The following is a 27,859-nucleotide window of genomic DNA, read 5'->3' as shown; positions in this document are numbered from 1 at the left end:
AATATAATCTGAAAATGATAATAGATTTAATCAGGCCAAATAATCCCAAATTAACTCATTTTAGGAATATTAGTCCAATAAAGTCTAAAACACTAAACCATGTGAAACAAAGTCAATTACGCACCAAGAATCATCAATCATGCTAAATTAAGGTTATGAATAGTGTGTAATATATTGCTCATCAGAGGATAATTCATCAACTCTCCAAGAAGTTTTGACTTATTTAGATGTTGATTTGTTGCGAGAAGTCATAAATGATGAGATGAACTATCTAGAGTCTAAAAAGAAACAGACTATGTTAGCTCAATCCACTATGGAAATTGAGATGATAAAATTAGCAACAACTACCATTGGCAATTTGGGCAAAGCCCATGGGGCCCGCTTGCACGTTTTGGGCGGGCATAGCATAAAAATTGTGTTTATCCACTCTAAAATGCCCGCCCAACATGCCATTTTCGCCCATAGGCATTTCAAATGGGCGGGCAGGGCGGCCCATGGCCATCAATGAACACTAAAATAAAAAAATTGATGGGTCAAGTATGGCAATTCATATTCTCACCACTTGAGTGCATATAACAATTTTCCAAAATATAATATCTTATCAATTAAATGCATGTCCAGTTTATGCAAAACAAGATGTTATGTTTTGTGTTTTTTAATCTTACCGTCACACTATGTATCCATTTAATCTAAAGTACTATGTCATTTTTAACATTTTTTTAAATTTAGGGCGGTCCGCAAATTCGTCATGCCCATGTTTAGGGTGGGCATTGCATGATATTTTATGCCCTATTTTAAAACGGGCATGCACATGCCCGCCCTAATTTTGGTGGGCATTGTATGGACATGGGCAGGGCGGGGAGGGCCGCCCTAATTGCCAATGCTAACAACAGCTAATGAATAAGCAAGTTAGCTGAGAAATTTGCTTGTAGAGATTCCCCCGTGGGAAAATTGATGTCAGTTGTGTTGATCATCGTAATAGTCTCGCGACTATTGCAAAAAGTGATAAGCGCTTTTATAATGGTAAGAAACGACAAATTCATCGTAAGCGCACCACTATTAGAGAGTTACTCTTTACAGAAGCTGTTAGAATGGATCATGTATGCACTAAGAATAACCTAGCAGGTCCTTTGACGAAATGACTAACTAGAGAAAAAGTCCACAATACTTATAAGAGTATGAGATTATTGCCCTTAGAATGAGGATCACTCGTGATGGTAACCCGATCTAACTGACTGGAGATCCCTAAAAATAAATAATATTAAAGACGAATAATGAATAATGCAATACAAATGTATAAAATTCATAACGACTAATGTATATATTTTTCTTCTTCTCATTTTGTATATGAGTGTGATATCTATGAATACATTATGTATTACTTTTGTGTAAGAATCGTTAATAATATATATATATATATATATATATATATAGCTAGCTCAGTGGTTTTTGAAATACCTAGTAAATTACCATAATCAAAGAAAGCAAAATTACTAGGAAATCTGCTTGCATCCTTCCCTTTCATTTCCTCAGATATCACATATTCCATTCCTTTACTCATTATCCAAACAGTTTCAATGGCGTTCTCGATTTCAGCATCCTCTACTCTTGTTTCTTCCACGCTTTTTGTACCAACTTCTTCATCTTCCACAAAACTATCCTCGTTTTCGTCGCTTCAATTTCCCCTCCACACTCAACTTCTTCACTTTCCAACCTTCTCTTCCTCACGCCCTCGAATCCTTCCCCTGGTATTCTATTCTTATATGGAAATCCAAATGGAATGGATGAGCTTCTTCGCACTTTTTATTTCTCAATCAGAGAATAGTTATATTGTACAATTTCAATTGTTCATACTTTTTTCTGTTGTGTGTTTAGGTTGTTGAAGCAAAGAAACAAAGCTTTTCCACGTTTGGTGAATTGCTCGATAACGCTGACAAACCTGTATTGGTTGACTTCTATGCTACCTGGTTTGTAACTCCTAATTTCCTTATTTTTTTCTTTAACTTATATCATCAAATTTTAGCGATTACTCATGATACTTATCTGTATTAGATAGATACCTCGGGGGTGTTTGAAATTGACACATCTGAATGTAAAACCTAGCCGAAGGCCGAAAACTCAGCAATTGAAAACTTATGACTAATAAGTGTTTGGTAAAATTAGTTGACCAACTTAGTTATAAGTATAAAATGATGTAAAGGAGCATTACATACAAATCTATCCAATTGAATGAATTGATATATCGAAGCCGGACTTACAAGGTTTTTTTCGGGGTTACAGGGGTACTTGTTGACTGAATTGCAACCACCTCATGAATATTGTCAAACTCATTCTTCATGTATACTTTTGGATACTCCTTACTACAACTTACAGTTTATTGCTTTTACTTTCTGAGTTTTAATACCATCATATATGAATATGCGTGTGACAATAATTAGCCTAATGATAGTATTTTATTATGTTGATAATGACTCAAATTAACCTTTAAAACAGTATTTTTCTCTTTTATTCAAGATGTGTTTTTATGTTGATCCTTTAATTTTCTATTTTGTATCATAGTCAGAGTTGTGAGTTGAGTTGTGGCCTATAGATTTTCAAATGTGTCATACCCTCATCTTATCAGTGTATCTTATTGGTATCCCGTATCATATATGTGCTTCCGAAGTTCCTATTATTTTAAATGTTTAACTATATTATTCATAAACGTTTAAGCAGTGACCCAAGGTCTGGTTTACAGGTGTGGTCCTTGTCAGTTTATGATTCCCATACTCAATGAAGTAAGCACTCGGCTTAATGATAAGATACAAGTTGTGAAGATTGATACTGAGAAGTATCCTTCTATTGCTAACAAATATGATATTCAGGCATTGCCTACTTTCATCATTTTTAAGGATGGAGAACCCTACGATCGCTTTGTAAGTTACATTATGCTGTCCTTTATTTATATAATCTGAACTATGCCCATAAATCTGCTACTTGAAAATATGTGGAAGTCTTGTCTGCTGCTTTTGCAATGGACTCTTGACAGTTGACACTCATATGTAGCCCTTTTACAGGGTCAATGACCACAATATCCTGTAGGCATTGACATGAGACTATAATTTGAACCATGAAACTGAATTTGATGTTGTTATGTATCCGTATTTTCATAAGCAGTGTTACAGCGTACTAAGATATGGTGTTCTTGGAACTAACTATGCTTCTAGTCTTGCTTAATTTTGTTGCAAGTTTTAAAAGACATTTACAAATGGTTAGTTTTCATGGAAAGCTTAATTCATGAGATCCATTTTGGGGGTAGATGATCACTTTCAGTGTTGATGACCTAGATGTGGAAGTCATTTTGGACTCTTGATGGGAACTGCTGTTATTAACATCAGTATAGCTTTCTGTTATTTTAAGATCAGTATAGCTGCTGTTGTGTAGTTGTACCATTAGTGCAAGTTACCTGCTGCTGACAACAATTTATAGACAACTTGCATGTGGTGGAATCATCTAGTCCCTAATTTTGATTAATGTTGTCACATTAACCTTTACTAGTCACTAAGGCTTGTTGACTTTAAAGGTGCACTTAATGAAAATGAAGTTTGTGTTAATCAGAACTTAAAGAACCTAATAAGTGATTTAATAATAGTCTAAAATAGCGACTTGTATGGTCAATAGCCTAAGATTGCTTCATTCACTAAATTCAAATGCTTTCTCCCAACATTATATTTGAATGTATATAGCTTGACGTGGGTCCGATATTATACATCCTTCCTATGATGTGTTGCACCTTGTCCCTAATGTCAAATCTTGAGACACATTTGGTACTTATATAGTGTCAACATTCACACATCGTCTTAAATGTTAGAGAGCTTCATTTGTGCTCAACCTGCTTTCATTGTGAAGCTACTTTACATGTTTTTGCTTATTCGACATTTCAATGTTCTTAAGTTAACAACTATCTTCTCTTTCTAAGCCAAAGAAAAAAAATCTTCATGTTTTTCAGGAAGGAGCAATGAGTGCAGATCAGCTCGTTGAACGCATAGAAAACACTCTCAAAGTTAAGCAATAACCCTCGTAAGTGTTTATTGTTTACCCTATTAATTAAACACCACTGTATTGAAGATACTCCACAATCTCTCCCCAGAATTCCTTATTATTTTTAACTTTTCAGCTATGATGAAGACACAATGAAGCTTATCTATTTGAATGTTGGATCTCATAAGTGGTGAACAGATTAAAGGATTACCTTGTTGTTTAAAGTTTCAACTTCATTCAGATTTTCTTTACTACTATAGCTATTGCTGCCTTTAAAATTTTGATTATTCCATTAAAAGTGACATTTTTTTCATAAAAACACTACCGAACCTGATTCCGTTCGAGTTCCCCAGTGGTTTTTACTCGTTTTCCCACTGGATTCCTTCCTCTTATCTATATTTGACGTTCATTTGCTAAAAACTGGTTGAAACACATGTAAAACTGATTAACTAGTGTGCATGTGTTTGGTTGGCCACAATGTGAGATGGCATTGAATACCCTAAGCTGGCAAGTGGCAAACGTGATTGTGCTGATAATTGACGCTTATGGTTTGTTTGGAAGTTGAACTTTGGAGGGGAATGAAGAGAAATGAAAGACTTGAGAGTCACCTCACTAGTATATTTCATGGTTTATAAGTCTTCCCTTTCCCCTTTCCCCCCTCCAAAATCCAACTCTCAAACTAACCTTTACTGACCATGAGCACTTGTCATTACTCGTTAGCGCTTGTGTGAAGCTCGTGGTTAGATGTCTGTGATGCAAGTTGCAATTTGTTAGATGTGGTGCCAGATATTAAAAACTAACACTTCAAAATATCAACTCAGATTCAGTTCTCCAAAGATGAAGCACCAATTGGGTTTTAAAAGATTTGCCACTAAATATGTCTATTATGGTTTAAAGTGAAACTGTGAAGGTCTTTTTAAGGGCTTAATTGGTGACTTACTAGTTACTAATACTTGGTAAAATTGATGTCATTTTAAAAAGGAAAATGATGTATCCTAACATCACTCTTTTAAAAATCTGAAGGAATTGTACCCAGTTTGCTAACGTGAATCTTTGAAGGATCAACACTGTCATTTCTGAAAATTGTTAACCCTTTTAATACATCTTGGCAGACATGTATAACGTATATATCAATATTTGCCTATTAAATTGTATGACCTATTTTTCAAATTTCATTACTGTTTTATTATGTTTCACTGATTTATATTATTATTTAAAATATGTTCTTATGTTAATCTTATAGTTCTTTGGAATTTACAATTAGAACATTTCCACAATCGTACCGTATTGCATCCATGCTCTGCACTGAATCCTCAACCATACTAGTTTGAGAGTTAAAAAAGCAGATGATACTCAAACTGAACCAAGATTTGACCAACCGAAGCAAAATTTATGCACAAATTCTTTATTTAATTTTTCTTTTTGGGAGAAAAACAAGGATATATTTATTTTATAATTCCAAGCTCTATTAACCAATTCGGCAATCCAAAAACTAATCAGAACATGAAATAATTTCTTATTGCAATTGGAGCACAATAACATAAGGTTCAAAAGTGAAAAATCTTCATCGACTGATCACCAAATACAATCCACGCTTAAATGCAACAAAACCATAATGCATTTCTCAAAACAAATATTGCTGGCTTTAGGAAAACAGCATGTCTCATTCTTCAAAACCAAAGGGAACAAAATCGAATAGAAAATGAGAACTCAACGCTTCTTTGAGACACCAACAGTTTTACCCCGACGACCAGTCGTCTTTGTATGTTGGCCACGGACACGAAGACCCCAGTAGTGCCTCAAACCTCGGTGGTTCCTGCATACAACTTTCAAAAGTTAGGTTGTACTCTTATGCTTCACTGACCAAAAGCCTATTGAATGTGACGCAGTGGTAGAGACAAACAAATTAAACTTAGGTTGTATCTATAACATAAGGCCCAAAGCACAGCATTACCAAAACAGCATGTATTACCAGCAATACTAAGTTATAGTTTGTGTCACTGAAACTACATTTTGCAAATCAATACACAGAGAGTTAGGCTTCATCTGTTTTTTCATATGCATCATCTAATGACAACTTGTATTTGATGACTCACAGCATGAATCTGAAAACTTAATAAAAATAAGTTAAAACTATCTATGAGAATTTTGCATGTCTCCTTAAAGGAAGGATCTATTAGAAGTTAGATCAGCTGAGCAATTATCTGTCTTGTTTACATGGTTCCGTCGGTAATCATTTCGAAACTGTTCAACATGAGTGTATGCATAGGTTCCGAAATACTTCAGAGCATGTAGAAGGAAGGAGCAGAAATAAAACATATTAGTATGAACTACCATGTTAGTATGGATCAGGATGGTAACAAATTGTTAAGATGAATCACAATAAAACATGCCCATTGTAAGTTGAAGAAAACAATCACAACATTAGTAGTGCTCCTACAAAATCTAAATATATCTTCCCATAAAAATATACAATGCAAATGTTTAAGAACCTGATTTTCTTGAGTCTCTCCAAGTCATCCCTCAACTTCATATCAAGGGCATTAGAGACAACCTGAGAAAACTTGCCATCCTTATAATCCTTCTTCCTATTCAAAAACCAGTCCGGGATCTTGAATTGCCGTGGGTTCGCGATCACGGTCATAATGTTATCCAACTCAGCAGCACTCAACTCACCAGCTCTAACAACAACAAAAAAACTCAGTTCAATAAAAATGAGTAAACAACCAAATCCTAAGTGAGTGAATAACATCATAATTATGTAACAGTAAAGAACACCTTTTGTTCATGTCAACATCAGCTTTCTTGCAAGCAATGTTAGCTAATCGCCTACCAATACCTTTGATAGAGGTAAGAGCAAACATAATCTTTTGTTTCCCATCTACGTTTGTGTTCAGAACACGAAGTATGTGTTGGAAATCCTCGTTTGCTACAAGAGACTATAAATCCCAAATCATCAAAATCACAATCCAAACATAGAATAATAACAAAAAACACAATCATTAACATTATAGAAACGTACCATGATGAATGCAGATAGAGATTCAGAGCACGGTCTTTTTGGCTTAAACCTCAATAGCTCATAGTAACAGGAAAGGGTTTTGTTCTTCTACATGCCTTAGTCACGGGCTGGGCTTAGGCCTGGCCTACTCAACATAATTTATGGGCCAAGTGATGCTCATATGTGGTGTTGCGTTTGGACCTTCTTATTGCTTCCAAGTTCATGACAGAACTTTTTCTAATTCGATTATTGTTACTTATTGAGACTTAAGTCTAATATATTTTTATATGATCATATTCTTAATGAGCATTAAACAATCTCAAATTTTTCTCACACAATATTAATTTTTTTTTCAATTATATAAACTATGTGATAATATAAAATAAGATTATTACAACTAATAAAGTAATAAATGATTTTATATTTAGAATAATAATAATTGACAACCCAACAAATTTTAGAAAGAATAGAAACAACTATATACATATAGAGATAAAATTAGTTGTATAAATAAAAAATATTTGAGACCCACATTAAATATGGGCTCTATGCTATATCACATGATAGATGATACACCACAAATACTACTTTCTCATCTCATGCTAGTTATTTTTGTTCTTTGTCATGTCAGCTTCAATAGTTTAGTAACCGATTGCAAAAGTTTTAACTTTTATAGTTGGACCACAAATGTCTATTTTATATCTACATAATCTAACTATTGGAGTGTTTAAATCATACAGGCATAATATATTTAACCGGAACTATATCACATTAAAATTTAAAAGTTAGTTCAATCGGTATTTAATGTCAAACTAACATTCGAATCTTATGCTGAAGTTGATTTCAAAAAATAGTTCAACAAACATTTAAGATTGGATAAATGGGAAGTTTTATCTAATTAATCCAACCTATATTTACTCATAAGTAAGATACAAATAATACTTAGAGGTATATATGAGTAGTAGATATCATTAGCAATCAACAAAAATTTAAGTTTAATTGTATATGTATTTTTAAGTAGTCAAAATATATGATGAACAATAACATAAATATGTAATAAATTCATCCATGTCATTTAAATTCATGAAATAGTAATAAAAATAGATTATATAATTTCAAAATATTAATAATGGGTTACTCTAGCGGTGCAAGCTCACTCTAAATCTTCAAAAAAAACTAGAATGTTAATGTTTCAATTTATATGAATAATACTTGTTTGACAAATATTTGTACATTTCAAAAAGAATTAGTTTATTATTCATAAGATTAGAACATTCTTAATAGTATAAAAAATATAATTTCAAAATGATAAAACATATAAACTTATTAGTGTGAATATTTAATGGATAAATATTTTGGTTATCTACAGTAAAGTCTCCTTATATCATCAATGAATATTGTCTAAATTGAAAGAATAAGGTTGAAATCCTTAAAATTGAGAGTAATTGAGAGTGATATGATGCTTTTAATTAATGCTTTTAGAAATGTAAGTGGAGATAATACACAAATAACAGTGTTGATTAGAGTGATATGATAGAATATGAAAGTGTGATAAAGTAAGATTTGTCATTAACTTAAGAGGATCCGCGTCTTTGTCCACGAGCTGTCAATACAAATACGTGGAACACGACGTGCCTCTATTTCCACCTCTCTTCCCTAATCCATACCCTATTTCGCTATCAAATTCACCCAATAATTTTGTAACAATTTATATTTCTAATCTTTTTAATATATATATAATAATTGTATTTTCAATCAGTATGTTATTCCGCTACATTCCTGAAAAATTAAAAGGCAAAATATTTAATTCTTGATATCAAAGTAATTATAATATTTTTAGTACCAAACAAGAAATACACCTTGAGAATTCTCCACCACAATGATCTCTCAAACTATGCTGTAAATAAATATCAATATCACAGTCACGTGTTGGTGTCACCTAAGCTTCATTTTTTGAAAGCAAAATTGTGGGTGTTTGAAGATATAAAATCTGTCTATTTCTGAAATCTAAGAGTCTCTGAACCCTATTGTTAAGAATAAAGAATTACTATTCTCGAATTCCTCCTCGTCCACGATCAGCCAAAAAGAGAATTAATTAATACCGTAATTTATTTTTATATTTTTTATCACAAACATATAATCTATACAATATATAAAGTCAAAACTTGAAATAATTTCCCTCATGGTGTAATTTTCATTTCCTATATTGTCCTTAACATTATTTAATTTTTACAAAAAAACTATATAATCCTAAGCAACTACCACCAATACATTAATTAACCACATATCTCACCTTAAATTAACATTATCATAATCACAAAAAATATAATATAAAGTACACTGAACACAACAAATACATTTTAATTAAAAAAATAAAATATATAAAAATTGAATATGTAGTATCATACAATATTCGCCGGTAGACACGAAGTGTCTGTACACACTAGTATATATAAAGCCAAAACTTGAAAGAACTTCCATCATGGTGTAATTTTCATTTCCTATATTGCCCTTAATATTATTTAATTTTTACAAAAAAATTATATAATCATAAGCAACTACCACCAATACATTAATTAATCACATTAAATTAAACATTATCATAAACACAAAAATATATAATATAAAGTACACCGAACACAACAAATACATTTTAATTCAAAAAATGAAATATATAAAAATTGAATATGTAGTATCACACAATATTCGTCGGCAGGCACGAAGTGCCTGTACACACTAGTATTATATACATTCAATACAAAAATATTGTATAATTCTAAAAAATAAAATATATAAAAATTAAATAATCAATAGCAGGTCAACTTTTATAATATTTACATTATATTTAATAGGATTAAATCATATTTAGCTTTATTTATTCTCCTAAAATAAGGAATATGTTTAATGTTCAAACTTAGAGATGGAATATCCGCTATTGCCGACAGAAGCAAACAAGTAAATAGCATTGAAATGGGTCCCACTCACCGCCCTTATTATCTGCTCATTGTTCCTTTACATTATTTCTCAATTATTATCTTATATATTTTTTGAATCTCAACTTGTTTTTGTGTACTTTGAATTTATCTTTTAAATTTTAATAACTATGGGTCTTATAGGCACTTGTGATGGAATACAAAAATTGAAGTCATTTATAAAAAACTTGGGTTATTATTTGATATGTTAAATACTGTATCTTTTATAATCTGAGACAATAATTTTAAATAATATTGACGCTCCCTATTTATGTTCCAGCAATTTTCTTTATGCATTAGAGATCAATAATTAACTTTTTTTTTTTTTTATAATTTTAAGTTTTATAAGTCCATCTTTTAGGTATGAGAATAAAATATTTTATCATATGAGATACTAACTACTAAAGTTATAACATATGTAATCACTTACTACAAAAAAATCTAAAAACTAAATAACATAGGACATATGTTTTTATTTTAATGTTGGAAGAAAATAATTTATCTTCTGATATTAGTAGATATTTTATTCTCTTTAAAAACATTTATAGTGATAAATATATTTATGTTAAATGTTTTTTGATTTTTTTAAATTTAGCTATATTTTTATCTCCAAGAAGGAGGTCAACTAGTTAAAGTGTATAATATATAAAGTATAGGGGACTAAATATAAAGTATAGAAGTGTACTTTAATCTCGGTAGAACAATATTCTCTATAAAATAACTTAGTCATAAAATTAGAATGTGCTATGGGTTGAAAAAATAATAATAATAACATAATACTAAAATAATATGAAATGAAAATGACACTGAATATCTCCCCAAACGGATAAGAGTGCTACTTCCACACACAATTACAAACTCGTGAGGTCTGTATTTGTTTAATCAAAACAAATACAATAAAAACTGGTTATCGAAATAGAATTATAACAAACAATAAATTATAATAAATTGAATATTTAAATAAAAATCACAACTGTAATTAGAAGACTTCTTAATTTTTTAGATATTAGTGAATTAAAACTAAATATGGTAAATATATTTCATATCATATCTATTTTAGGTGGTAGCTCATCAACTTGTTATAACTTATAACATAATTATTTTAATAAACTTTATATAGTTATTCAGAAATTAGTGTACTTTTTAAGGGAGAGACACTACATAATGTGAAAGGGTATCTTTTTTTTAAACAGAACAAACGAATTGTATTAAAAAAAAGTAGTGGTGGTACTTGTAGAACACAAATTATATAATTAGATGACTTCATAAAAAGAATTTATAAAAAAATGGATCCTCTTCCGTAGCACTTGTCTCGATCTGTGTCTTTATAAAAAAACATTTATATTTGTATTTTAATTACTATTAACCATATATAATTGTTAAGATTCATTCATCTTACTCAGCTCTCACAATAACTACCACCTGTCAAGTTGCTCACATAATTAAAGTAACATAAATGTTATCCATATTATGAAATGGATAATAGATATTTTCGCCGACAATTATATGGGTCTACCATAATAGTCTTAGTGAGGAAGGAAGGAATCATCATAGCATTTGGATCTTCAAAGATGTAATGACAAATATCAGAAAAGCTTATTAGGGATTTATATAACAGTTAAAGTTTGCAAGGGAAATGAATGAAAGACAATTGTCCCATGATTTGCCCAAACACCTAATTGATCTGTCTGCATGAGTTAGTTAATATAATAATTTATACATAACTAATATATTATTTATTTAGGCTATTTATATTTAAAACTATATGTATTGACACTATATAAAACTTTTATGATGTTAATGCATATGTATTTTTTCTTTTATTCTTAACATGATACTCTTTTGTCACTTTTCCTTATGCATGGAATAGCCAACAAATTGATGAATTCGGTGGTTTCTAGCTATGTTGTGAGAAACGGACTAGATCGAACGTTCTGATCGGTTTGATTAATGGTTAGGCTTGAAAACGATTCTGTTTTATAATTTTAAATGAATGAAAGTTGGATCGTTTTGAACTAGAGAAACTCTGACCCAGCTGTGTTAAATTGAAATAACCCAGGAAGTAAACCTAATGATTCACTTAAAATTTAAAAAAAATATAACACTACTATATTCTTTTGTTTTACTCTGGTCCAAAAAAGATGGAGGGATATTACTTCAATATAATTATTAATTATACAAAGTTTTACATTTATATATAATTATATATAAAATCATTTGGTTCGACCGGACAGTTTAATTGTTTAAACCAATTAAATCTAATATGAAACTTCTTCTGATTTGATATCTAACTCAGATTTCATAACAATTGTTTTTTTTGTTTCATAAATATAAAATAACAGGAATAAAGAGAAAATGACATCAAAACATTTTTATGTTAAAATTAGGTAAAGCTTGTTATCAAGTGACGATTTCAGGATTAAAGTCAGTGAAGATTGCCTTTTATAAAAATAATAATAAAGGAGTGAAGTTTGACAAATTAGCAGGGTTTTTTAGATATCCTTGAAATACATTATCCAACTTTTTTTCTGATGGTAGGAAGAAAGTCGCAAAAAAACCAAACACATAATAGCACCATAAAAAACACTAAGACCTGATCCATGAATTCATGATACTTTACCTCACCCACTCCTATTATAGGATTGGGTATATATGATACACTATGAATTGTGCTACTGCATATGCTACAAGTTTATAATTGGTTGAAAATTTTATTTTTAAATTAAAAAATTAATAATTACTTATTTTTTTGACTAATCATAATTAATAGTACATATAATGATACAATTTATGAGAAAACAAACGTATACCATAATTCATTGCATGAATGAGTTAAAAATGAGGAATTGAGATTTCAATATAAATAATAATAAGAGTTATGATTTGTTATTGGATGGGAGTAAATCTTTGTATAGTGTATGATCGGTGATTAAATACACAAAAAATGGTAGGAGAAAAGATGAAGCATGCATTAGAGGAGAGGACCCATATTTCCAATAGGATCATTTATGGGGTACCTAGAAATCAGGATCTAACCAGCTAATGACACGTGTCTTACACGATCATCACTTTATAAATAGAGCCTAGTGCTTCTTCCCAAATATCACATCCTATTTTCATAATCACTTAATTAGTTAATCACTTTTAGAATTACACTATGGCTGAAAACCGTGACCGTGGCTTTTTCCACCACCACAAGAATGATGAAGATAAGCCTATAGACACTGAATCTGATTACAACAAACCTTCTGGTGACTATGACTCTGGTTACAACAAGTCATCTGGTGCTGATGGCTATGGAAGTGGTTACAACAAGTCGTCTTATGATGACACCACTACAGGTGGTGGCTATGGTGGATCAACTGGCGCTGGTGGTTACCCAGACACTACCACTGGTGGTGGCTATGGTGGATCAGCTGGTGGTGGTGACAGTTACCCAGACACTACAACTGGTGGTGGCTATGGTGGATCAGCTGGTGGTGGCTATGGTGGATCAACTGGTGGTGGTGGTTACTCTGACAATACCACCGGTGGTGGGTATGGTGGATCAACTGGTGATGACTATGAGAAGACAAGCGGTGGTGGGTATGGTGGTGGTGTCCAACGTGATGATGAGGTTGACTACAAGAAGGAGGAGAAGCAACACGAGCATCGTGAGAAATTTGGTGAGCTTGGTGCTGTAGCTGCTGGTGCTTATGCCTTGGTAATTCATTTTCTTTACTCTTCTTATTTTGCTCTTCATAGGGTTCCATGCACACTAAACATCTATGCTTATCATTCATACCTTCTATACATACAAAATATTTTTTAACAAAATTATCTCTTTTACAAGATACTAAATTTCACCCATTATAAGGAGATAAATTATTATAAGATGACACACTTATGATTTTGTACTGATCTATGTATAAATAAGTTGAAACTATACTAATTTATTGAGTTAGATATCTCTACACCTATTTCTTTGAAATCATGCAGTAATTTTTGCTTTTAGACAATTTCTACATATGAATCCCTCTCTTGACAAAAAATAAAATGAAAAATGTTAATATATATTAAACTTTAATGTTTATAATGGTCGTCATCTAAATGTTTAACTTAATTATCGTTAAAGAATTAACATATTTTTTTAAGATAGACGGCTCTCAAATTTCTGTAGAAAAACACTTTTACAATAACCATTAGCTTATAAAAGGTATTCAATTTTATTTTAATTTTCTTCAATATGAGAAATCTCACAGTTTAAAGTTTATATGAAACTTGAAAAGCAAAATATAAATAAAGATAATTGATTCCCTTAATTAATTTGGTGTGATAGTATGAGAAGCACGAGTCAAAGAAAGACCCAGAGAATGCTGAAAGGCACAAGATAGAAGAGGAGGTTGCTGCAGCAGCTGCAGTTGGATCTGGTGGATATGCATTTCATGAGCATCATGACAAAGAAGAATCAAAGGAGGAAGATGAGGAAGCTCATGGAAAGAAGAAGCACCATTTCTTTGGTTAAATATATATACAATGAAGCATATAGAAGCATTACCAATAAATACTCCTCTAGCTACGTTGCCTTATTATTATGCTTCTGGCTTATATGTTATGCATGTGTATCTTTAATTATCATCTGTCTTCATGATTTCACTGTTTTTTTAGTGGTTTGGAGAATGTTTCCTTGTGTTGATTCTTATAATGATATAATGTATGTGTTGTGTTAATTATTAAGTACACAATAATATTGTAAAATTATGTGAGATGGCTTTATCTTATTCATCTTGTTATGCTAGCTATATACACACTGATCTTAATCTATATATGGAATGCTCAATTTTATTTTATTTTTAATTATTTAAACTAATTAAGTTACACACTATAATTTAACATTATTTATACAAAAAAAAATATAGTGCATAAGTTTTATACATTGTCTTTACATTATCTATCATTTATATTTAATTATTATTTACTTTTTAAGAGAAAATTAATTCAAATGAATGATAAATAATATATTGATTATATATAAATCTATCCACTAACGATGCAGATATATTCCACTCTATTTATATTTACTCTACTCAAATAATTTGGTCAGCTAAAGTTGACGATCTAAGTAAAGACATTAAACATGTGTAAGTTCCAAAGATAGAAAAAAAAATGACATTTTAGTATTTTCTTATTAAAAACTCAATTTCCTACTTGCAATGAAATTTAATTTGGTATCATCATTTTATTGAATACATTATAGATCTACTAAAAGTTCAGTATAATCAATTTCTCCAAACATATCCTCCCATCCATTACATGATTATTTCACTAGAAAGGGATTGAGAAGTCATTGCTAATCACTCATCACATGTAGCTAGCAAGGGATTGACATGCATGTGTGCTACAATAAGCACCATGTAGGGACAACATTGATATTAATGAAAGTTGAAAACGATATATACCTTAAAGATTGGAGGATCACATCTGCTGTCTCACAAATTATGTCATTGAATGTACCACTAGCATGTGTAATGACACAACTTACGTGAAATCTAAAGATCGGGGGACATGACTTGAACCTTTCTCATTTTCATCTTTTACTAAAGATGTTTTCCCATGTAAAGGGAACTCGTGATTAAAGGTGCGTTGTGGCTTCTTAAAAACGCTAGGGACTAGGGTACAGTAGATCATGAATTAAGAAGAAAGGTTTAAAAGGAAACATATGCAATGTGAATTTGTGATGCATATAGAAGCTGGGTGTGTGGTTCTTGTCAAAGGCAATTAATATAAGGACAAGTTGGCTAATCTAGATAGATTATAATGACCCCTTGTCTTGCATTAACTTTAGTTGTCCATCTGTTTCTCTTATCTTCTTCCTTTTATTACAGATTTTAAACCATTGTTGGGATGTTGCTTTCCCCCATTATTATGAGACGAGAGTAATATAAAATAAAAACAAAAAGTATATGTAAAAAGAAAATATTTTTTTCTCTACATTATTGGAGATGAGTCTAACTCTATTATCATGCATGTACAATGTTCTAGTTGGCTTAGGCATCCTTGAATATATAAAATAAAAAGAACATGGCTAAAAATTTATTATTTATTTATTTTAATTTATTTTGAAAACAAAATGGGCCTAGGCCCTAAAACTGTTCTACAGGCTTGAAGAAATAAATGTCTAGTTTTTTTCCGTCAAATGGTTATGCAAGTTATTCTGTGATACCCTATTTCTTTTACTTTGATTTCCAACTTGAATTTTACATCATTAACATAAAAAAGGTTTCATTGATGGAGATAAAATTTATTAGTGTAATAGTTGTGCTACAAAAAGAATTAGTCTTCATTCTATTGGATCTAAACCACATATACCCCTGCCAAAAGCAAATGCATCCTTTGCCAGTCTTCTCCGAGTAATTGGTGCATGCTTGATAAACAAAAATAAAGATGTTTTTTATAAAAATTTTGATATAACTAAACACAGAAACTTTTTCGGTAAAATATGCATTTATATTAGCATATGAACAAAAATACAAATTGAAGACCAGAACAGCAAATGAACTAAGGCCATGGTTCCCTCACTAAACAAATAATTGGTGAAAGCATATCTTTTGTCTCAAAAAATATGTCACTTCATATATGTTAAAAAAAATATTTCATTATCAAATTTTTAAATTAAATATAATTTTTCTAACCAATTAAAAGAAATAATACATAGAGTGACACACTTTTATGAGAAAACAAATGTGTTTCAATAATTTACTATCAATGTTGGTGCTTCTTATTAGTGGTACTCAAAGTGTCAAGAAAAGTGAGATTAGCGGATAACACTATATATCTGATGACATTATCTCCCAAAACATTTCCACCAAATGCATCATATATACTGATACCATACTTAAATATTATTATGATATAAAATCTAACTCGGGACTAGTGCTCCACCAACATAGACCCTATTAAGAAACTTATTTCTTTTCTTTTGATCATACAATATAATATCTATAATTTGTTAATATAAAAATTACATCATCCATCATTTCCTTTCTTTTTATTACTTATATTCAGAAACTAATAATGCTTTAAATATTAATAATAAATGATATAATAATAATATAAAAATATCTTATATCCTTGATGTGCATATTTTTCTTTTATGAATCTCATTGGTTCAATTGAGATAACAAATTATTTGGCAATACACCAAAATACGGTATGCAAGATTCACGTTTGTCTGCTGGCTAGTGCCATGACCCGATTTTTAGATGGAAGATCGGCTCTGCAATTTAGGAAGAGAGAACTCAATTTCTACTTCTCTCAATTGATTTGGAGTCGCCATTACGTTTTTTGTAGTTAGAACGTAGAAAACTCTCATTAGTGAGTGTGCCATTTTAATACAGGCGGATAAGGTGATAATACATTTCCTAGTCCGTAATCGACTTTCGAGCTCAGAACTCAGGTTCAAAAGACCATTTTATCCAATTTGGTCATAATATAGTGTTTTCTATGTTTTAACCACAATAAACATAGTGACGATCTTAAACCATTTGAGAGAGGTAGAAATCAAGATCTTCTCTTCCTAAGTCGTAAAGTTAGTCTTTCAACTAAGAATTGGGTCACCACAATTAGAATGAATAAGGGGAAACTTGGCCTTTGCAACAAAGGTTGGGGGGATGATTGTATAATTGTGTTTGTAATACTAATCGTGTATACAAGGAAAAGTCTCAAATATAGGTTTGAATAGGTCTGAGTTACTTTGATCCAACCTATTAGGTCATAAATTGTTATAACTTCAAATGGGAAACTTTGCAACAAAAGGTTGGGTGCATGATTGTTGGTCATTCCAATAAAATTAAGGAATCTAGTTTCAATATTCTATTTTGACCATCAACTTTTTTTTCTTCACCGACCACGAATTGAACCTGATTATGTGGCCAACACTAACACCCTGCACCGACGTCCCTAGTTTTCATCAATTCTTTATATTTTAAATAATGAATGACCATTTCGAACATAACAAGGAATTTTGGATTCATTTCATACAAATTTTAAATGTAAGGTGTAAATTGTACATTATAAAGTTTAATAATGAATAATTTCCAATAAAAATGACTCTAGATTATGTACTTGTTATTTAAACAATTTATAATATTTTACTTTATTTGTGTAACACATTTAGTTTAACTCTACTCTATATCCATTTTACGTGACAATACCCAAAAAAAACATTTAGTGGGGAATTGGTTGATTCCATACAAAATTGTGGGTTCAAATTACTTTGTCAGCGTGTGAATCTGTAAATACATTTATTAGTATGATCAGAACGTAAGACATAGATAGAGAGTGATTAAGGTACTATATTATTACTACTATTACATCAAAGCAGTTCTCACTTCACTTCTCTACAACCAATACATAATCTACATATCCTAAAGATGCCACCCTTGTTATAATAATTTAACCCTTTGTGCTAATCAAATACAAACATATATGTCCAACCACTTGAGACAAACTAGTATGTATATGTCCTTCATATGATAAATATGAAATAGTAGTATAATTAAAAATGGAAGCTTAAACAATCAAAAACTATATTTTATATATTATAAACAACTAGATAAAGAATATATGGAATTTATAAAAATAAATTTTATTCAAATTTGATAGATAATAAGTAAATAACATTGTTATTTCTAAATAAGATTCTTTTGAAATAATGTAAAAGAGAATTAAACTACCATAGTCTTATTACAACCACCAAATTGGGGGAGGGCAAAGTAAGTATGAGTTTGGAAAAAATCGACATATAGTGCCTTCCACCAGGTTCAACATACCTATGTCATGGCCACCCATTTGTTCCATATATTGATATTCCAAATTGTTATCAGTATAATAAATTTTATTTCTTTGACCATGTGGAAGAGTGTGATTGGTCATCCAAGTAGATGAGTTAAGTCCAATAAATATTGCACCATTCTCCAACTTAAAAAGTTTTGACCATTGCTTCACATCAACACTGCTCATTCTATAGATATCAAATTTGGCGGAATTATAACATGATGGGGCATCTTCTTCAGCTTGATAATAGTTGAAATTCCTAGCAACCATTACTAGATCACCTTCAGGGCACCCTATCAAATAGGCTTCATTGTTGTGAGGATATCTATATGAGTTGAAATGGGGAGGCGGTGGAACATTCCTACTAGATGCAATTGGTATTCCTCCTTTTTTGATGTGATATTCAAATAATTGGCCCTTGAAATCAATTGCATAAATTTTTCCTTCATGAATTTTTAAGAAAGAATCGTATATTTAATTTCCTACACCACACCATATATAAAGTATACACACAATCCAATCTCCTATTTCATGGGTGATAATGTTTTCATATAATAATAATATATTCTCATAAATGTTGAGTATGTTAATCTTTTTAATATCAAATAGTGTGTGTTTTAAATAAAAAGAATTATTTCATATATTTAATTTCCTTTTCTATCTAGCATTAGGATTACAATGATTACTACTGACTCGAAAATATAACAATGGCCATGAAGTCTTGGTGATTATCGTCAGGGGGAGAAGATAGTATAACCTTTTGAACTTGGAAACTCTTTTGCATGTGAATCCTACTAATGGAGTAAATATCATCATCACCAAATTCTTGTAGCAAATATTCATTGTCTATCTCATCAGGATGATAGCTAACCACATTTGGAAGAGTAGAGAGAGGAGGAAGGAAGAAATGTACCTTAGGGTTGAGTGGTTTTATCATTTGTAATGTATCATCTATACCCACACAAATTAACCATCCATAAGAAGAGCCACGTATTTTGGTGCCAAACAACTCGGGCAATCTTATGTGATAAATCTTCCTATGTGCAAGATAAGTCTCAAGAGTATTGTCCTCACTGAAAGGGAGCACCAGACATGGAACCTTGGGTAATGCCATCTTCCATTCTCTACATACACTACGAGCTTGAATATAGTCATTATAAGAGTAATTAAGCTTCATAGCTATTTCATTCAATAAATCATGATCAAGCTCTGCCCATCTACCATTCTTCACTGTATTCACGCCTTCAACCATGTTCTTCAAATTATGCATATTATAATAATAATAATATAAGTATGGGAAATAGGATTGCTCAAGCAACATATATATACATATACTGGACACATGATTAAGGAAATATTTTATACCTTTTTAAGAAAGAATCATATATTTAATTTCTTACACCACACCATATAAAGTATACACACAATCCAATCTCCTATCCCATGCGTGATAACGTTTTCATATAATAATAATAATATATTCTCATGTTGAGTCTGTTAATCTTTTTAATATCAAATAGTTTGTGTTTTAAATAAAAAGAATTATTTCATATATTTAATTTCCTTTTCTATCTAGCATTAGGATTACAATGATTACTAAGGTGAAATATTGATTCATAGAGTACTATTATTTAGGTTGTGAGTATCTTTTTTTCTTATTAATTCTATTGCCTTTTTCATGGTCTTTTAAATTCTGAAATCTCGGAAGATTATTATTGAATGCTAATATCCAATCATACATCCAAATTGAAAGCTTTACATTTTTGTGTAACATTTTATTTTTGGGGTTACACTCTACCTTTTGATGTTGTATAGAGTAAGAATTATAATATCATACTACATCTGTTGAAGTTTTTAAGAAAAAATGAGTATCAAATATAAGGGCCACACAATATTGTGTGAAAACTATCCATTACTTTTTTATATATTTTTTTAATGTGCAAACCTTTACTCCCCAAACAACTTTGCCATGAAATTTTTGCATGTTAAATATCAATAATGAGTAAGTTAGTAATTATAATGGGTAAGAGGGTAATTCTGATATCAATAATGTGCATAAACATTTTTTGCTTGTATACAAAGACGGGAAGTAATATTAAAAATAAACATAGAAGAACTATTTCTATTGATTTATTAAATATAGTTTACAATATGGAATATACTAGCTGAAGGTTAATTGGAGTCATTTATATAAATAAAACCTATGAAATTTCATAAAAATTATAATTATTGGACTGTATTAAAAAAATTCGCTAATCAGACACTTTACTTTTACTCAAGGTACTTCAAGGTGTAGAAATCAAAAAATAATTTTGCTATTTTCCTATACCCTAAATTTCAAAATTTTGTTGATATAATAAGGACCAAAGACATTTTTAAAGGGATTAAAAGCAACATTTAATTATTTATATTAACTAAGAATAAATTTATATATTTTATAGAGGCAAAAAAATCATTGTTTTTGAAGTAAAAATTCTACTTCCTGCATGAATCTTTGTCATGTGAGGAAAAGATATCACTTCTTTATAGCCATTAAATCTTCAGATTCTTGTGTGATTTTTGGATGAACATTATAACACCATTTAGGGACATGTAGAATTCAATTATAACCTCTCACAAATGATTTGAAATAGCCACTTAAAGTTATTGGTATAAAATTTAAATAAAAATATGATGAATACCACAAGGACTCAACTTATATTTATCTAAGAAAGAAGCTGGATTAAATAAGTAAATATAGATGAATGGCTTGACCATATATTTATATATAGGAGACAAATAATTGTGATTGAGTGATGAATCTAGTAGATTTTGTCATTGATAAATATTACCTTAGCTTTAATTATCTAGAAACATACGATTATTTTATTTAAGATTAAATTAGTTTCAATTTATTCGAATTTATTTATAATACATGTCAATCTTATTAATTGTTATTTAAGGTGTTATTATGTTTATATGGTAGACTTGAGTTTAGTTATAATAAAAAAAGTTAAAAAGTAAGAAATATAAACAAAATTAAGGGGTTATTTTAAGTCATTTTTATAAAAAGATTTGTATATATAATCTGAATTATATCTTAACCATATCATTAAAGTATATTATATTATAATCGTGTATATTAATGAACTTATCATGATCAATTCATAAAAATAATATTTTATAGATAGAGTCTATTGTTTATTTAACTGTATTATTCAATTAATTTGACTGATTGGAAAAATAATAGTAGATGTGATGAGAATTGATAGGAATATTGTAATAATAAACTAATAGCATATGTCCTGAAGTTTTTAAAAAGGCGTAATTAACTATTAACTATGCATACTAAAGTATTTAGGTAAAGTGTAATGCTCAACCTATGTTTTGTATGAAGAAGCCAGATACACAGGCTGAATAAAACCCATGACAAATAAAGTTGCACGGCAATACAAAAAACACAGGTAAATGTTTGATTCTCCTTAAGTAATGTATCACATTTGAATTTTGTGGATGAAAAAATATCCGTTGAGAGAGATAATCCTACGTACTTATGAATATTCTCAGCTCGAACATGATTACCTACAATGCAAAGATACACGTAGGAAACAAAAAAAACACTTTACAAAAGAAGTAGTAGTTAGGTAAAGTGTAATGCTCAACCTATTTTTATCCCTAGCCACTTTTAGGATGAAACAAAGGATAAGAGGAGTGGCAATAGAATGAGAACATGAAACTCAAAACATTATTTAAGGGAACAAACCACATTTTCCCTTTACCTTATAATCATCTAAAATATGAATTTAAGCAGTGCAACATACTTGTTTTGCAGCTAATGAGTAAAATTGAATGATAGTAGTGTCTTCTTCATTAGTAGAATACCTAATTGGACACAACTTTTATTATTATATTAAGAATTTCACTAATAAGTATGTAAGTTTCTAGTGCATATAGATATTACTTTGGAACACACTTTTGAGTCTTTTGACATAATGGTAAACACAAAAAGATGCTTTGATATTTTGATTTAAGTGGTGTATGGAGAATATTAGAAATCATATCACAACATTATGATGGGGTTCTTTTTTCATCTATTTAAGAAAAATGCAAAATTATATTTACTAGAGAGAGAGAGATTATGTATTTTTAATCACATGGGTGTAATAATAACTTAATACGGGGAAGATCAGAATGAGTGAAGTTTGTTGAACCCAAAAATATATAATACTCTAATTTTACTTAAATGCCCCAACCTAAAATGCAATAGATTAGGTGGGTTAGATACTTATCTTCCACCAGAACTAGTTTCTTAATAAATAATTTAACAGACCAATATTTCTCTGTTTTTCATTTTCTCATGTGTCATTTATCTTCTATCTTGTTTTTTCCTTAGTTTTGTACTGTATTTTTTCAACATTGAAACCAATAAAATTCTCAATATTGAACAAAATGTAAACTGGTTGCTTCTTGCATCTAACTAAAAGTTACAGAGACATTATCCATTTTTTGTTTTTGTTTGAAAGAAACACTTTATACTTGAGTTTTCAAAACAGAAAGAAATAATTAACAAGTTAATGAAACTTTGGGCACATTTTGATGTGTATTTCACATTTTAATTATGAGGTTTACAATATGGCATAATGTAGTTTCACCATCCTATGAATAGAGAATCACCTATTTTTCGAGTTGGTATACTCTCCATTACTCGAGAGATAATTACACCTAAAATAAGAAAAGATATAAAGATATAACAATTTTACCCCATCATAACACCAAAGTATAGTAAAAACTTGATATAATTTAACATTTTTACTCTTACACATAGTAGAAAAGTCACTATTAAAACTCATTATTCTTTATATTTTAGGAAAAACTCACTATTAAAACTCATTATTCTTTACTTTTTATTGAAAACTCATTATTCTTTACTTTTAAGGGAAAACTCACTATTAAAACTCATTATTCTTTACTTTTTAGGGAAAACTCACTATTCTTTATGCCTATATATATCCAAGTATAATTCACAGTACCCAATATAGTGAGTTCCTTAGACTCATCAACTTTAGTAACTGTGAGAGGATAACTCTTGCTTATCTTCCTCAACTCCTCCACCATTTTTGGCAACTCTTCCTTATCTTCCATTTTATAACTCACTATAAATAAAAAGCGTGGTTCAAAGGAATCTTAAATGATGCCTTATTATGACAACATAACCAAATCAATGTGAATTTATAAAGAATGTGATGTATGAGTGGAGAGAAAGAATTTGGAAAGACAGTGAATTTTAAGAGTTATTTAGAATAAGAGAAGAAAAATATATTAAAACTTATCACAAATTAAACTGACATTGAAAAATCAATTAAAACTTATCACAAATTCATAGTTAAAAATCATTTTTGTTAAGATAATTTGTTATATGAATTTAGGTTCCTGTTTCAATTTTTTATAGTTTCATCAAAATTGGTCTTAAATTTTTATAGAAAACAAACAGAAAATATTGTGTACAACCAAAGTTAGGTTTTAAATACTGACATTGAATAAAATATGAATGTGATGAATGTGGATGTGCAAAAAAATGAATAATCAACTTTTAATTTGTGCTCTTAAAAAAAGATTTTATCTTAATTACACCCATTTTTAACCTATAATTTTTAGTCATAACTCATAACAACACAACATTAACGAAAAACATATTAACCCCACACAGACCCAAAAGCTAACCTGTTATGCAAACCATCTCTAAATGTATCATTTTTCTAATTGTAAGGTAACAATTGTGAGCTAAATAGGAAATATAAAAACATTCACACGTGGATCACACTCTCCCAATTGACCAAATGGGAGTTAAGATTTATATTTCCTTGATCAAATATGTATATAATTAAAAATGGAAGTTTAAACAATTATAAACAACTAGATAAAGAATATATGAAATTTATAAATATAAAATTTTATTCAAATTTGAGAGCTAATAAGTAAATAACATTGTTATTTCTAAATAAGATTATTGTGAAATATTGTAACTAAGAATTAAACTACCATAGTCTTATTACAACCACCAAATTGGGGGAGGGCAAAGTAAGTATGAGTTTGGAAAAAATCGACATATAGTGCCTTCCTCCAAGTTCAACATACCTATGTCATGACCACCCATTTGTTCCATATATTGATGTTCCAAATTGTTATCAGTATAATAAATTTTATTTCTTTGACCATGTGGAAGAGTGTGATTGGTCATCCAAGTAGATGAGTTAAGTCCAATAAATATTGCACCATTCTCCAACTTAAAAAGTTTTGACCATTGCTTCATATCAACACTGCTTATTCTATAGATATCAAATTTGGCGGAATTATAACAGTCTGGTGCATCTTCTTCAGCTTGATAATAGTTGAAATTCCTAGCAACCATTACTAGGTCACCTTCAGGGCACCCTATCAAATAGGCTTCATTGTAGTGAGGATATCTATTTGAGTTGAAATGGGGAGGCGGTGGAACATTCCTACTTGATACAATTGGTATTCCTCCTTTTTTGATGTGATATTCAAATAATTGGCCCTTGAAATCAATTGCATAAATTTTTCCTTCATGAAATATAGCATCTTTGTAATCATAGCTATCTTCAGTTTCTACTGATTTTGGAATGTCAATCCACTTAGTGTCATCTCGTCTACAAAAAGCCAATCTACTATGACTCGAAAATATAACAATGGCCATGAAGTCTTGGTGATTATCGTCAGGGGGAGAAGATAGTATAACCTTTTGAACTTGGAAACTCTTTTGCATGTGAATCCTACTAATGGAGTAAATATCATTATCACCAAATTCTTGTAGCAAATATTCATTGTCTATCTCATCAGGGTGATAGCTAACCACATTTGGAAGAGTAGAGAGAGGAGGAAGGAAGAAATGTACCTTAGGGTTGAGTGGTTTTATCATTTGCAATGTATCATCTATACCCACACAAATTAACCATCCATAAGAAGAGCCACGTATTTTGGTGCCACACAACTCGGGCAATCTTATGTGATAAATCTTCCTATGTGCAAGATAAGTCTCAAGAGTGTTGTCCTCACTGAAAGGGAGCACCAGACATGGAACCTTGGGTAATGCCATCTTCCATTCTCTACATACACTACGAGCTTGAATATAGTCATTATAAGAGTAATTAAGCTTCATAGCTATTTCATTCAATAAATCATGATCAAGCTCTGCCCATCTACCATTCTTCACTGTATTCACGCCTTCAACCATGTTCTTCAAATTATGCATATTATAATAATAATAATATAAGTATGGGAAATAGGATTGCTCAAGCAACATATATATACATATACTGGACACATGATTAAGGAAATATTTTATACCTTTTTAAGAAAGAATCATATATTTAATTTCCTACACCACACCATATAAAGTATATACACACAATCCAATCTCCTATCCATGCGTGATAACGTTTTCATATAATAATAATAATATATTCTCATGTTGAGTCTGTTAATCTTTTTAATATCAAATAGTTTGTGTTTTAAATAAAAAGAATTATTTCATATATTTAATTTAATTTCCTTTTCTATCTAGCATTAGGATTACAATGATTACTAAGGTGAAATATTGATTCATAGAGTACTATTATTTAGGTTGTGAGTATCTTTTTTTCTTATTAATTCTATTGCCTTTTTCATGGTCTTTTAAATTCTGAAATCTCGGAAGATTATTAATGAATGCTAGAATATTCTAACCATTATCTATATTTAATCTAAAGTCAACATATCTAACATTTAAAATTGAAATTAGAATTTTAATGTTGATGACGGTAAGTGATCAACATCCAATCATATATCCAAATTGAAAGCATTACATTTTTATGCGTAACATTTATTTTTGGGTCACAATTTACCCTTATTAAAAACTATCTCTACCTTTTGATGTTGTATGAGAGTAAGAACTATAATATCATACTACATCTGTTGAAGTTTGTAAGAAAAAATGAATATCAAATATAAGTGCCACATAATATTGTGTGAAAACTACCCAAACAACTTTTTTTAATGTAACCTTTCACTTCCCAAGCAACTTTGCCATGTAATTTTGTATGTTAAATATCAATAATGAGTAAGTTAGTAATTATAATATTTTCTTAAAGATGGGGTATGTTAAATATCAATAATGGGTAAGAGGGTAATTCTAATATCAATATGTGCATAAACATTTTTTTACTTGTATACAAAGACAAGGTGTAATATTAAAAAATAAACAAAGAATAACTACTTCAATTGATTTATTAAATGATTTACAGTATAATATTCAACAAGTTCAATAATAATTCTACGGTATAATATTTATGTACCAAAAGTATAAACATTTAGACACTATTAATATATTATCTATCATTCATATTTATTACTTTTATTTTTTAAGAGTCAATAATGACTAAAATAAACAATAGATGATGCGCGATTCAATCTGTGATTCACTAATTAAACTGCATACTGGCAAAATTAGATATACATATATAATATATTAAAATTAATGTTAAAAATCAATAAAAAACCAATATTTTTTCATTAAAATTTTAATTTTAAATAAAAACTAACTAGTTTTGACAAAAATGAATATATAACCGGTATAATTATTAATATTATACCATACCACTATTGTGACCGGTTTACGGTTAAAACCAACTTATATGAAATGATTTTAACAACTATGAGTAATAATATAAAATATAAAAAGTTCTTACATTTTCTGTCTCTTCTACGTAATTCTAACCAAATGGGCCCACAAAAATTCTCTCATGGCGGAAAATGCTTCTTAGTTCTTAATTTGCTTAGATTACCTTTCTTGTCGTCTTGTAGTTTGAAACCTGCATCCAAGTTTGATACACCTTTCTTGGATAGAATATTTGTAACAGACGAAAAAGGATTCAATGTTTATCTTAATACATTTTAATGATATCATAAGACTTCCACATTCTTTTCATGTATTTATTATATGTTAATTATTGACATGGAACAAAAGTAATATACCTAAGAATGGGTGGCTTACTAAAAATGTAGGTAAATAACTTTA

General features: G+C 29.9%; 5 protein-coding genes across 6 annotated transcripts; 2 read left to right on the top strand and 3 right to left on the bottom strand.

The window, feature by feature from the left end:
- On the top strand, positions 1,472 to 4,517 carry LOC109335962 (thioredoxin Y1, chloroplastic). The gene is made up of 5 exons (XM_019572246.1): positions 1,472 to 1,748; positions 1,876 to 1,967; positions 2,738 to 2,915; positions 3,989 to 4,059; positions 4,157 to 4,517. Exons 1-4 carry the CDS (start codon positions 1,578 to 1,580, stop codon positions 4,052 to 4,054), a joined length of 507 nt encoding a protein of 168 aa, XP_019427791.1. The 5' UTR covers positions 1,472 to 1,577; the 3' UTR covers positions 4,055 to 4,059; positions 4,157 to 4,517.
- LOC109335963 (40S ribosomal protein S18-like) lies at positions 5,564 to 7,111 on the bottom strand. Its single transcript, XM_019572247.1, has 4 exons — positions 7,043 to 7,111; positions 6,799 to 6,959; positions 6,513 to 6,701; positions 5,564 to 5,836 (listed from the first exon to the last, which is right to left on the bottom strand). Exons 1-4 carry the CDS (start codon positions 7,043 to 7,045, stop codon positions 5,731 to 5,733), a joined length of 459 nt encoding a protein of 152 aa, XP_019427792.1. The 5' UTR covers positions 7,046 to 7,111; the 3' UTR covers positions 5,564 to 5,730.
- LOC109335961 (glycine-rich RNA-binding protein 10-like) lies at positions 13,128 to 14,709 on the top strand. Of its 2 annotated transcripts, XM_019572244.1 has the most exons (3): positions 13,128 to 13,259; positions 13,299 to 13,696; positions 14,312 to 14,709. In XM_019572244.1, exons 1-3 carry the CDS (start codon positions 13,151 to 13,153, stop codon positions 14,495 to 14,497), a joined length of 693 nt encoding a protein of 230 aa, XP_019427789.1. In that variant the 5' UTR covers positions 13,128 to 13,150; the 3' UTR covers positions 14,498 to 14,709. The 2 variants fall into 2 exon arrangements, with proteins under 2 accessions (XP_019427789.1, XP_019427788.1); XM_019572243.1 differs by having other exon boundaries at positions 13,128 to 13,696.
- On the bottom strand, positions 19,493 to 20,059 carry LOC109335381. Its single transcript, XM_019571519.1, has one exon. The coding sequence runs from the start codon at positions 20,057 to 20,059 to the stop codon at positions 19,493 to 19,495; it is 567 nt and encodes a 188-aa protein (XP_019427064.1).
- Positions 24,836 to 26,038, bottom strand: LOC109335380 (F-box protein At2g26160-like). The gene has a single exon (XM_019571518.1). It carries the CDS (start codon positions 26,036 to 26,038, stop codon positions 24,836 to 24,838), a length of 1,203 nt encoding a protein of 400 aa, XP_019427063.1.

Source organism: Lupinus angustifolius, chromosome LG20 (genome assembly GCF_001865875.1).
Source record: "Lupinus angustifolius cultivar Tanjil chromosome LG20, LupAngTanjil_v1.0, whole genome shotgun sequence".
NCBI lineage: Eukaryota > Viridiplantae > Streptophyta > Magnoliopsida > Fabales > Fabaceae > Lupinus > Lupinus angustifolius.
The sequence above is the reverse complement of the archived record's forward strand: the minus strand, read 5'-3'. Positions and strand labels throughout refer to the sequence as shown.